The 12620-nt window shown below is 48.9% G+C and overlaps 1 protein-coding gene across 1 annotated transcript in view; it reads left to right on the top strand.

Moving 5' to 3' along the window:
- GRIK4 (glutamate ionotropic receptor kainate type subunit 4) overlaps positions 1-12620 on the top strand; it is a gene marked incomplete at both ends in the record, with an annotated part of 308409 nt that overhangs the window by 258372 nt on the left and 37417 nt on the right. Inside the window, one exon of the mRNA XM_082845308.1 lies at positions 7296-7409. Coding sequence (XP_082701434.1) covers positions 7296-7409 — 114 coding nt within the window. The remainder of the gene's footprint in view (positions 1-7295; positions 7410-12620) is intronic.

Below are 12620 nucleotides of genomic sequence, written 5' to 3'. Positions count from 1 at the left end.
GGAGGTCACTGCTGACCGGCTGGAGTGGCATTGGTGAAGGGATGCCATAGACACCAGATTGCCCTTAGTGTAGTGGTATAAATGGCAAGGAAATAAGGATAAAAAGGAGGATGGTCCTTTCTTGTCTCTCTTCCATCTTTTGAATTCACTAGAGCCAATTGTATCTGTTGCAGGTTCAGGATTCAGCCTCTGAAGCCAAATGGCCCAGGTTTGAATCCTGGCTCTGCCACTTACTTGCTGTGCAAGCTTGAGCAAGTTCCTTAACCTCTCTGTGCCTCTGTTTTCTGATCTGTAAAATGAGAGTAATAATAGTAACCTACCTCATAAGGGTATTGTGAGCACTGAGTGAAGTAACACATGTAAATTGCTTAGTTAGTAAATTGACACACAGGAAGGGCTATAGGCGTTAGACGTGTTAAGATTACAAGTCTCATCCTGCTTAAAATACTTCAGGGCCTTTCAATTCCTCTTCAAAGCATTGCATCTTCTGCCTGCCTCTCCAGCCTCATCTTACAGCACACTCCCCAGCCCTGTGTACTCCAGACACTCTGGCCTTCTTCTAGCCCCTGGAATGCACCAAGCTCCCTCCTGCCTCAGGGCCTTTGCATGTGCTGACCACCTCCCCCCCCCCCCCCACTGGGAGTGCTCACCCCAGGCCTTCTCACTGGTAATTCCTGTTCAGGTAACTGAGTCTCATCTTGAGAAAGCTCCCATGAAGACTCTGCCAACCCCTGTTCTACCTGCTCATGGTGCCACAAATGACTCCTTTATAACATTTATTACAGCTGTAGTTTTACAGATCTTTTCTTCAACAATCTGACAACTGCCTCTCGCACCGGGCTGCAAGCTCTTGGCCATCAGGGGCCATGCCTGTGTTTGCCCACCCCGTGTATCCCAGAACCTTGCACACTGCCGGGAGCAGGGCAGGCGGTCAATAAAGAGTGTTGAGGGGATGCTGAGTGTTAAAGAGGAAGGGATTGCTGGGGAGGGGGCAGTGGCTTCTGCCTACCCTGAGACTCCACACTCAAGGGCAGAGCCCAGGACACAGCGTTTACTGTGGGCCGGATGAGCTCCGTGGCCCCGTGTCACCCTCAGCCCGCAGATCCTCCACCAGAGCCTGATGTGAGCTGTCCCTCCCTGGGAAGCCAGGTTTGGTGGACTTGGGGGTCTTTCCTTTCTGGGTATTTATGGATAATGTCCTCGCTGCTCTCACTGCCTCAGGCCTGGCCTTGCTTGGAATTCTGTAAGCCTTTTGAAAGTACAGGGGATCTCCAGAGACAATTACCTTGGAATGAAGGCTTCCAGCAATGCTCAGTACAGCCTTACTCTGTGTAGCGTTTTCTCATTCCAACTGTAGCCTCCCAAAGCTTTCCAGCATTAAGTAACACAATTACAGAGTTAAATAAATACCAGCAAAGAATGTGAGGCACTATGGGGCCTGAGCAGCAGGTGAAACGAGATCTGTGCAGATGTGACCGGCAAAAGAGTAGAAAAGCTGTTGGTGTAGAGGACGGCTGCCTCCCCAGGGGGCAGGACCCTGGGCGACTGGGAGGCAGGAGGGCCGTGTAAAAAAGCCAGAGAAAAAAGATCTGGAAGCTGATCAGAGATAGCATGGTGGATCCAAGAATTCAAAGGGAGCTGGGGACGTCATTTAATCTGCCGTCCGCAGAGGAGAATCATATAACGGGGAAGAGGCTGGAGAATGACCCGATTTGGTTTCCAAGCTGCATGGCAGTTTTTCCTTGAGTTTTCTAAGTGATGGGACCGTACCGGCCCTAAGAGGGTCCTCACGTGGATCTTCGGAGATGGGCAGTCACACCAGGTAAGCACAGTGCGTCAGTACAGCTGTGTGGATGTCTCAGGTCACCTAGGAAAGGCTACCAGGGGCCAAATGTCCAGAGGCCTCTGCCTACATGGAGGTAGAACAGGCCTGACTGCTCCCCAGCTATGCCTACAACTCATCATGCATTAAAATATAGTCTCCAGGGACTTCCCTGATGGTCCAGTGGGTAATACTCTGCGCTCCCAGTGCAGGGGGACCGGGATCGAGCCCTGGTCGGGGAACTAGGTCCTGTACGCATGCCGCAACTCAGACCCGGCGCAGCCAAATAAATATTTTTTTTAAAAAGATACCGTCTCCAGAGGTCCCTGTGGAGATTCTCAGCATCATCAAGTTCATCATCATCATCACTATCATTATCCTCTTAACAGCAAACATTTATCAGGTACTTACGTTGAACCAGGCCCCATGCTCAGCATTGCCAAGCATCATCTCATTCACTTCCTTAGTAATTCTGGGAAATGGGCACTATTATTATCCCCACTTTACAGATGAGCAAACTGAGGCTCAGAGAGGTTACATGACGTTTGCCCAAGGTCACACAGCAAGTAAGTAAGTAACAGAGTCCAGACAGGTCTGTCCCATGCTGAAGTCCAAGTCTCAGCCACCCTCTCTACTGCCTTCATAGCCCCAGACAGGTGTGGCCGGACTCTACAGTGTGCGGAGTTTATGGGGCTCTTCCATACCCATCAACTCTTCCTGACTCTCACATAATACTGATAGGCAGGCATTGCCCCATTGTATAGCCTGGTAAACTGAGTCCCAGAGAGGGTAAGTGAGTTGCTATGGGCATTTGGTCAGCAAAAGGCAGAGCCAGGTCTTCTGACCCGCCCCATCCTCTCATTCACTGGGCCCCATGTAAGGGAGGGGCTCTGGGAGGATGGGGCAGGGCTGAAGCTATGGAAGTCTGCCCAGGGTGCTGGAGCACTGCTGAGGGGAAGGGAGAGAATTGGGCCCAACAGGAGGCAGCAGGTGTCTGAAAGAGGAGGAGAGGGAGACAGAGGAAAGCTTTGTTCCTTCAGGTCTTTCAGCATCTGGCACTGCGGGCAGAGGCCTTCCTGGTGGCATCTCGGGGAAGCACAGGGTGGGAGCAGCAGGCTGAGACAGGCGCAGACCTGAGCGCTGCTGTGAATTCACTGTCTTCCTCCCAGCCAGGCCCCACATGCAGGAGAAGAGCAGCGGCCACCCCAAGCCTTCGGGTTCTGATGGCGAGCGTAGCAGTCGCATGACCCCTATTTAAACCCAGGAGGCGAAGAGTAGTATGTTTTGGAAGTCACCTCCAGGCTGCCTGCAGCCTGCCCTCCCCTCGGAAATGCCACTAACATCCAGGAGATAAAAGAGGGGATCTCTCAGAGGCAGAACACAAAGCTCTTCAAAGAACACTTTCGATCAAAAATGGGAAGAGGAGAGAGGTCTTTCTCTCAGAGAGAATGTATTTATAAACCTGTGTGTGTGCGCGCGCACGCACACACACACATACACACGCACACCAGCAACCAGGAGCATCATGATGCTAATAGAACTCTTTGCATGTTCCCTTTTCCCAGTCTTCCTTCTCTGGCTCCAGGGGTCCTACCCTCTTCTGCATTCCCAGCCCCCGGGGTTACACTTCCGGATCTGCTCTCTCCAGATGGTGTTGTATCTTCCGGACCTTTCTGGCCTCCCCTGCCTTGGGTGCTACTCTTTGCCGACTAGTCTGATAAACAGTTTCCTCCTCCACCTCTCTGAGGCATTCAATTCTGGAGACCGCTATCATCTTCTTGAGCAAATAGGGGCCAGTTAAACGAAGCTCCTTCCCTCCGAGCCCTGCAAAATGAAAGCCTGGGATTTTAGGGCCGGAAAAGAGCTTGGAGAGCATCTGACTGAACTCTCATTTCAGAGTGGAGGAAACTAAGGCCTGGAGAGCGGAATAACTTGCCCAAGGTCACGGTGAGTTTGTGGCCCAGCTGTGACGAGAGCCAGGTCTTCTGACGCCCTGTCTGTGGCTCTTTCAACTGGAGAGCGCAGCCCTCCCCAACGAGTGACCAGAGATGCAGAAGGGCTGGGGTGAACTGTCATGGTGCCCGCTCTTCCCTTGGCCTGTCATGCCCACAATTGCTAGCATGTTTTTTGCAGCCACGCCGCTTTGGTCATTAGTGGCACATGATCTCCGCATCTAAGTCTGCTTTATAGCACAATGTCTTTTTAACTACGGAGAAAGAAAAGGCATGCACGCTTTTTGGAATAACCTGCTCCCACCAGGTTGTTGCTGGTACCCCAGGGTGCATTGAAGCCAAGGTACCTGATTACTGTTCTCTACTGAGTCGATGAAAATAAAAAACAACCAGTACCTAACCTCTGCGGTTTCTCCTAGCTTCTCATTCCTCCTTCCCTGCCTACCCTGCCCCCAGCTTACTCTTGAGCGGGGGACAAAGGAGAGAGAGATGGGCTGCGGGGCAAGGAGGCAGCAGTTTCCACAGGAGACAGTTTTCCTGTTTGGCCCAGTTTGGGGAGCTGTCCGTTTGTGACTCGACAGAAGCACCCTGTCTGAGCCTGGGGCAGACTCTCTCCCGGGGTGTGTGGTCCTGCTCCTATCCAGGAAAGCGCCCTCCCGGGACGCTGTCCATTTCCATCTTTCTCTCCATATGGAATTGTTTCACCATAATGTCATCGCTGGCCAACTTTTATAAACTTGTGAAATGATTTCCAAATTGCAATCCAAAGTTTGCCCTTTTGGGAAGAAGCCTGTCGCGGGGGGTTTCGGGGGAAGAAATTTGAGGATAGAGTTGTTGATTTTGGTTACTTGGTTTGGATAGATCTATTTTTTTTTTTAATAACCAGAGAAAGGACGGGATGCTGTGGTTACCTCTTGCCCGTCTTATCAGTTTGCATTTTTCTACCCTTTTCTTCAGTTCATTCACTCCAGCCCATTTAACTCTTGTCTCCTCCTCCCAAGGTCCTTGCGGGGCTTGGCTGCACACAGGGGACCAGCACTGCACCTGCTGCGCCTTTGTGGTTGATTTCTGTTGCTTTACACGTGTGCTCGCGAGAGGACCTCAGGTCGGGGCCACCATCGTTGAGGGGGGGGCTGAGGTTCTGAAAGGCCCAAACAACTCTCTGAAGGGTCCCCCAAATGAAGGCACTAACAATCTTCTAATCAAACTTCACTCTCTCCTCCAGGGTTGATTCACTTGACAGCAGTCATCAACACTCTCTCAGAGAAATACAGAATGAACCCAATGAGTCATTCACATTTTTCATTTTTTATTAAAAATCTCTTACATCTGCACTCTAGTCTCTTTTAAGCCTGGCCTCACTTTATAAGGCCCTAAGTTGTTAACCGATGCCGGATCGTGTGACTCCTTTAGCATGAATTGGGGTGGAGGATGGGGGCTGAGATGAGAAGAAACTGATCTTTGCCAATGGATGTATTCTTCTTGTTCACAACTTATAAATCCCCTGTGCGTAAAGTGAGGGTGGCATGTCTCTCTCCTTACTTCCTTTGCAATGATTTAGGAAGAATCGTGCACGTGTGTGTATGTGCCTGTGTGCCTGTGCGTGTGTGTGTGTGTGTGTGTGTGTGTGTGTACTTATTCGGAACTAATTGGCCTGTTTGTAGGTTGTTGGATACCTCACTTTCCCTCATTTCTTTCTCCATCTTTTATATCAACTGTTCCACCAGAATTAGGAGTTAAGGAAGCTGAAATGTAAACCTCAATGGAGACCAGTCTGAGATACATGTCTAGGTTATAAAACATCATTCTTAAATATCAATATAAGTCAGAATCACCTGGGCAACTGGTCACAAATGCAGAGTCCCGGGCCCCACGACCAGAGTCTGATCCATGGGGTCTGGGATGAGACTCAGGAATTCACATTTTAATAAGCCCTTTATTCTTTAATATTCTTATTCTTTAATAAGAATAAGGTGATTCTGATGCTGGTGGTCCTAGACCACATTCTGAGAATCACTTGCAGAGAATTGCTGGGAAGGATTCTGGCACTGTCTCAACCCCACATCCTTGGTTTACAGATGAGATTAAGGAAGCCAAGAGAAGTGAAATGACTAGCCTACGCTAGTTAGCTAGTTAGTGCAGAGTATGGCCAGAACTGAACGCCAGCTCTGGGCCTTTCCCGCCGCTCCATGTATAGGGGAGCAGGCCAATAGGTAGTAAGCTTGCTTTGCAACAGGGTGGATTGAAATTAAACACAAGGAAGAACTTCCTGACAGCGAGGTGTACTGAGGAAGCTGACAGCCTCTCCTTTCCCAGGAGACCTTAATTCAGGCCAGACTTCCATCAGGTGTGGGCACTTGAGGTACACGGCAGGGGCAAAGAGAAAAGAAGGAAACACCTGGTGATTTTGCATCAAAGGGACCAGAAACCCTTCGTTGAGTTCTGCTGTGGCACCTGGATTTTTTTTTTTTTTTTTTTTTTTTTTTTTTGCGTACCCGGGCCTCTCACTGCCGTGGCCTCTCCCGTTGTGGAGCACAGGCTCTGGGCGCGCAGGCTCAGTGGCCGTGGCTCACGGGCCCAGCCGCTCAGTGCACGTGGGATCTTCCCGGACCGGGGCACGAACCCGTGTCCCCTGCATTGGCAGGCGGACTCCTAACTGCTGCGCCACCAGGGAAGCCCCTGACCTCAATGTGTTCTTTTATTTTTTTATTTTTTATTTTTTTGTGGTACGCGGGCCTCTCACTGCTGTGGCCTCTCCCGCTGCGGAGCACAGGCTCCGGACGCGCAGGCTCAGCGGCCATGGCTCACGGGCCCAGCCGCTCCGCGGCATGCGGGATCCTCCCGGACCGGGGCACGAACCCGCCTCCCCTGCATCGGCAGGCGGACTCCCAACCACTGCGCCACCAGGGAAGCCCTGTGGCACCTGGATTTTAACCTTGACTGAAACATAAGGCCAGCGGTCCAGGAAGTCTGAGGTGAGGTCCTACCGCTGACAAGGACAAGGTTTGTGATGTGGGGCCCCTTGCTCAATTTCTTGGCCTTTATTTCCTGGGGTTGCATTAGATTGCCTCTATTTCCAGGGGGCCATCATTTTTATCTTTCATTGTAACTCCCTCACCAAAGTGCACACAGCAGAGGGACTCAGTGAAGTTTCGTTGTTCAACAAGTTAATCAGCTGAATAAAAAACTACTCAATATTGAGTATCCAGAAGTTGTATCTGCCAGTTCTCCCTCGCCTAGGGCATTTTGAGTCTGTCTGAACAGTCAGTAGTGATCCCCCCTTTTAATACTAATTTATATATTTAAAGGGGTCTAACCTCAAATGAACATGAGTTACAGCTTCAATATCCATGTCTTTTCACGAGTGATCGTTCAAACCTCTGGCTACTTAGGGTCAGTCCCCAAGCAGAGAAGCCAGACCGGAGAAACATCTCCCCATTAGTGACGGCCTCTGATCACAAGTCCCTGTGCCCCCATCTCCTGTGGCCACCCCTCTGATGATCTCTGTCTGTTCATTTCAGAAAGCAGATCTGGCCGTGGCAGGCCTCACCATTACTGCTGAACGGGAGAAGGTGATTGATTTCTCAAAGCCATTCATGACTCTGGGAATTAGCATTCTTTACCGAGTTCATATGGTAAGAGATTTATTTTATAAGCATTTATGGCATTAAAGTTATTTGCATGCAAACACTGAGTTATATGATAATAATGAATGACTCACAGAAATATTTAGATTTCAAGACTTAAATGCAAATGTGCTGGGCTATTTTTTCCCCCATCAGCTGCAAGGACTTGCAAACAGGAGGAATGGAAGAGTCACACTTGAGGGCTTTCCAGTAAAAACTGCTTCCGCTGCCCTGAATAGGGAAGGCCAAGAATGATCATTCAACCCTTGGTTTGTAGTGTGTTGGTCATCGGCCCCATGAGTCACTCTGCTTCCTCCTAGGGGGTGGGTCCCCAGCCCAGATGAGTCACCCCGGACTTCCCAAGGCCTTCAGCAACTTTCAGGCCCACCTCTGTTCACTTTGCGCATTGCATCTGGTGAGGCAATGCAGACTCCCTCTCTTGATTATCTGTACGGGGGAATAAGGAGCGGATAATGTAATGTCACTTATACCTGGCCTGTCCCCTCTTCTGCATTCCTTACAAAATGACTTCTCTGGTTAGGTGGCTAGAGTCAGTATAAAAATGAGTTTGAGAAAGCTCCCCCATGGGCACCAGAGGATGGACGTGATGTCAAAGTTACTGGCTGGTGGGGGGAGAATATACCCTCATCCAAACTGGCTCTAAGTGCACAGCTACTATGTGGATTTCCCCAATGGTCCAGTCACTTTAGGCATCCAAGATCATGCCAACATGGTGTATTCCAGCACCTGGCACCACAAGGCTGCCCAGCAGGGAGGGACCCAAGAGCTCGCCCCACATGCCTGCTGAGGAAGTGACCCTCCAGCTTCTGACCTCAGCCTTGGAGAAAGGGGATTATCTGTGTCTGCAGCCTCAGTGTGCCAGCTGCCACGGCGTCAGGAGCTGTGGCCCATTTCTGCAGGAGGAAGGTCTTCTTGTAGAGCCCACTCAGGCAGCTCCGAAGAGCCCGGTTCTGGGCTGGACCTCAGCGTCCATCATGACCCCTGCCCGACTTGGAAAAAGGGGCCAAATCATCTGGAAGAAGAGACAGCCTCAAAATCCCAAGCTCTCCAGGCTAAGACAGAAAGAAATGGGAGGTTTTGGTCACAGTCAGTGCGGTGACGGGTGTGTCTGTCTTGTGAGTGAAGGGGGATTTTGATCCCTCCTCCTCTCCTTTCCACGAGGATAACTCCCATTCATTGAGTGCCTTTTATGTGCCAGATACTCTTCAGGCCCCTGTGATGTGGGCTGTTGTTATGGATTGAATTGTGTCCCCTTCAAAGCTGTGTTGAAGCGTTAACCCCCCCAGCCCTGTGAATGTGACCTTACTTGGAAACAGCGTCCTTGCAGATAGAATCAAGTTAAGATGAGGTCATACTGGAATGGGGCAGGGCTGATCCAATGACTGATATCGTTATAAAAAATGGGAAATTCGGCCATAGGCCTACAGGGGAGAAGACCTTGTGAGTTTGGAGGCAGACTGGAGCGATGCATCTACAAGCCAAGAGACGCCACAGATTGCCAGCTGCCACCAGAAGCTCGAAGAAGATGAAGGAGACCCTCCTGTAAAGCCTTCAGGACAGCATGGTCCTTGACACCTTGATTTGGGACTTCTGGCTCCAGAGCTGTGAGACAATACATTTCCGTTGTGTTAAGCCCCCAGTCGGTGGTACCTTGTTACGGCAGTCCTAGTGAATGAATACCGTCGACTTGTTCTTATTTTAGAAATGAGAACACAGTGGCAATCAGTTCTAGAAACATGGCCAAGCCCATGCACCACTTAATGTAAGAGCAGAGTTCAAACCCAGGATGGTGTGGTGAGAGCCTGTGCTCTCTCTGTGACACCAGGCTGCCACCTGCCTTGTGTGACCTGTGCGTAACTTGTAAGTGAGGCTCTCTGTGCCCCTGTTCTCAGTTGGTCCTCAGGGCTGTTCTTTGAGGAAAGAAGGAAGATGTTATAATTCCCATCTTACACAGGAGGAGACCAAGGTCACCTCTGGAGCTGGGCCTGGAATCCAGGTCTCCTGACTCTTGGGACAACGTTCTTGTCATCATTACATCTATTGGTACCCCCGAGGCAGCTTTCCAGCCAGTGCTGTTTCTTGAGCCTGCCCCACTGTGCCCCCCCACCCAACTGAGCCTTGAAGAGGATCCAAAAGAAATGGAGACACACAGCCTTTCTGCTGTGGCCAGACCACATGACAAGGCTCTGGCCTTGATTTCTTCGTTAAGGCCAAGGGCACTAGAGCTCCACTCGTGACCCGAGGGGCAAAGAGGAACCACATGGGTGAAGACGCGTCATCCCAAGTGTTTCCACCGCCTGGGAACATCTGTTGCTAGGCTACCGTCACCACCCAGGACACGATGGTCCTGAATATCAACTCTGGCCAGAACCACACTCCAGTTCTCCGATCCTCTGGACAATCTTAATTGGATCATTGGCCAGATGTTTCCTACCACGTGCAAACCTATAACTGTATGAGCTCCCCTGCATTAGTTCTGGGATGTGAAGTTTTATGTGCCAGCTCAGCGAGGCTCTAATGCCCAGATGTTTGGCCAACCCCTAGTCTAGATGATACTGTGAGGGTATTTTGCAGATGCAATTAGCATCTACAATCAGCTGATGTTAAGGAAAGGAGATGACCCTTGATAATATGGGTGGTCCTCATCCAATCAGTTAAAAGGCCTTGAGAACAAAAATGGGTTTCCCAAAACAATTCTGTTTCAAGACTGTATCAAGACTATCACATAGAAATCTTGTCTGAGTTTCCTGCCCTACAGATTTGGGACCTACCAGCTCCTACAATCACATGAGCCAATTCCTTGAAATAACCCTCTTACACACACACACACACACGCATGCACGCACACAGACCCCCTCCTGGTTCTCTCTGTCTCTCTGGAGAACCTAACCCACACAGCTCCCCTCTCTGGTCAGCATTCCTCCCCTCTCCCCACCTCCTTACTGACACACTAGTGTGCCACACAGCTGCTCAGATCTGATTTCTAACAGGGGGCCAAGCTGAGTAAAAATTGAGTGCTGGCGTGAACAGCTCACACTAAGCAGAACTGACAGTTTATGCGTTTATTCAACAAATATTTATTGAGTGCATTCTGTGTATGAGGCAGAATGCTTAGAAAGTACCAAAGAGTGAGCTGGGGAGAGAACGATCCTGATTCGATTAAATCAGGGGAGATCCAATGAGAACAAGTCTGAAATGAACTTCACAGAATCTGAAAGAAAAGAGACATCAGCAGGAACAGCTAATACCAAAGGGTAGCCCGGCAGAGTTCACCATGAGCGCCAAAATCTAAAACTACACAGAGAAGCTCTCTCTGATACAATAGCGTTAAGTTGATGAAATTGAATGCTGGGTGTTTATTATTTTGTGAATTTTTTCTGATTGATAGTTCTCTGTGAGCAAAAATATGGTTCATTTAATTTCATTTATAATCTATAATGACCTAGAATCTCTTAGCTCTATGTCTGAGGTCACCTGAGTCAGGAGTGATTGTTACTGAAAAGTGAGCGTCTGGTGATAATCAAACCTGTGTGCAAAAGTAAAAATAATTAACACAAAGTATAAATGACTAGTTAGAAATTCTTCAAAACCTTCCAAGATAACAAGTGGTGGCAGGTATGTCTCTGAAGCCTGAAGATAACCAGAAATGATTTGTGAATTTCCAGCAATCTCAGATTACCTAGGTTCTTTCATGAATGTGGATCGTCATAAGTTGATTATGGGATATTTCCCTTCCTCCCAACCTCGGGGCATAATCTGTTTTTGCCCAGGCATCTGCAGGGCCAAAATCAGAAGAATGTTTTGCTCTTTTGACCTCTACTCCCTGCCACTCAGAGGCTGACTAAGGATCCTGGCTTTGGCATTTGTTACTGTAGATCCCTCTCGCTTATTAAAACTCTCTCTGTTCCTAGCATCCAAGTCACCATTTTCTCCCGCTGTTCCTCCTGCCTCTCTGATTATTGCCTCTTCCACCATTTCTGTTGCTTCCTCTCTCTCTCTCTCTCTCTCTCTCTCTCTGTCTCTCTCTCTGTCTCTGTTTGCCTCTTAAATGTCCGTGGCCCTTTTCTATTCTCACTCTCCCAATTCTCTGCCTAGATAATCTCACCCTTTCCCAAATCTATAAATCTAACCCTGACTGCTCCCCTAAATTCCAGAAGCATATTTTAAACACATTACTAAGGCGTCCCCACCTGGATATCTCAGAGGCACCTCAAAAACAGTGACACGAACTTCATTCGGTATATTCCTCCCTCCCCTCCTCTGCCCCATCTCAGGTAACGCCATCTCTATCCAGCCACCTGAGCTGTCCATCGCTTCTCTTTCCTCACATGGTCAGTTGGTCCGCTCACGTCCTAAATAGTCCTCAGATATACTCTCTGTCTCCGCTTAATCTGCCTTGGTTCAGGCTCTCCTCATCTCTAACCTCAACTGCTGCAATCCCAGTGGCCTGGATCCTCCTTGAGGGCAGGTGTTTCTTATCCATTACTGTATCCCCATCAAAGGGCCACTGTTATTGTAAGCATTCACCAGGAAGCAGTAAAGTGAAAATCATGGACTCTGGAGCCAGACTGCCTGGTTTATTCCCAGATCTGACACTCACTGGCTGCAGGGCACCTGTGTCTCAGCTTATTCATCTGTAAAAATGGGTTGCCATGCACATTTAATGAGGATAGATATGTAGTGCACTTATAACAGCGCCTGACATGTGCACAATAAAGTGTTAGTTATTACACTTTTTATTGAAGTATAGTCGGTTTATAATGTTTCAGGTGTACAGCGAAGTGATTCCGTTATGCATATGTACCTATATATTCTTTTTCATATTCTTTTCCATTATGGTTTATTACAGGATACTGAATATAGTTCCCTGTGCTATACAATAGGACTTTGTTGTTGATCGATTCTATATATAATAGTTTGCATCTGCTAATCCCAAACTCCCAATCCAACCCTCCCCCGCCCCCCCTCCCCTTGGCAACCAGAAGTCTGTTCTCTATGTCTGTGAGTCTGTTTCTGTTTTGTCCATAAGTCCATTTGTGTCACATTTTAGATTCCACATGTAAGTGATTTTGTATGGTATTAGACCATAAATTTTTATGATATGATTTTTGGTATGGAAAATATCTCATCCTAAACATGTGATATTTACTTCATAAGTACAGAGGGAAGAAAGGAAGGGGGAGGGAGGGAGGGACCTGT

This window comes from Leucopleurus acutus (assembly GCF_964270905.1).
Source record: "Leucopleurus acutus genome assembly, chromosome: 8".
Lineage (NCBI taxonomy): Eukaryota > Metazoa > Chordata > Mammalia > Artiodactyla > Delphinidae > Leucopleurus > Leucopleurus acutus.
Note: the sequence above shows the minus strand (reverse complement) of the source record. Positions and strands in the feature narration are given on the sequence as shown.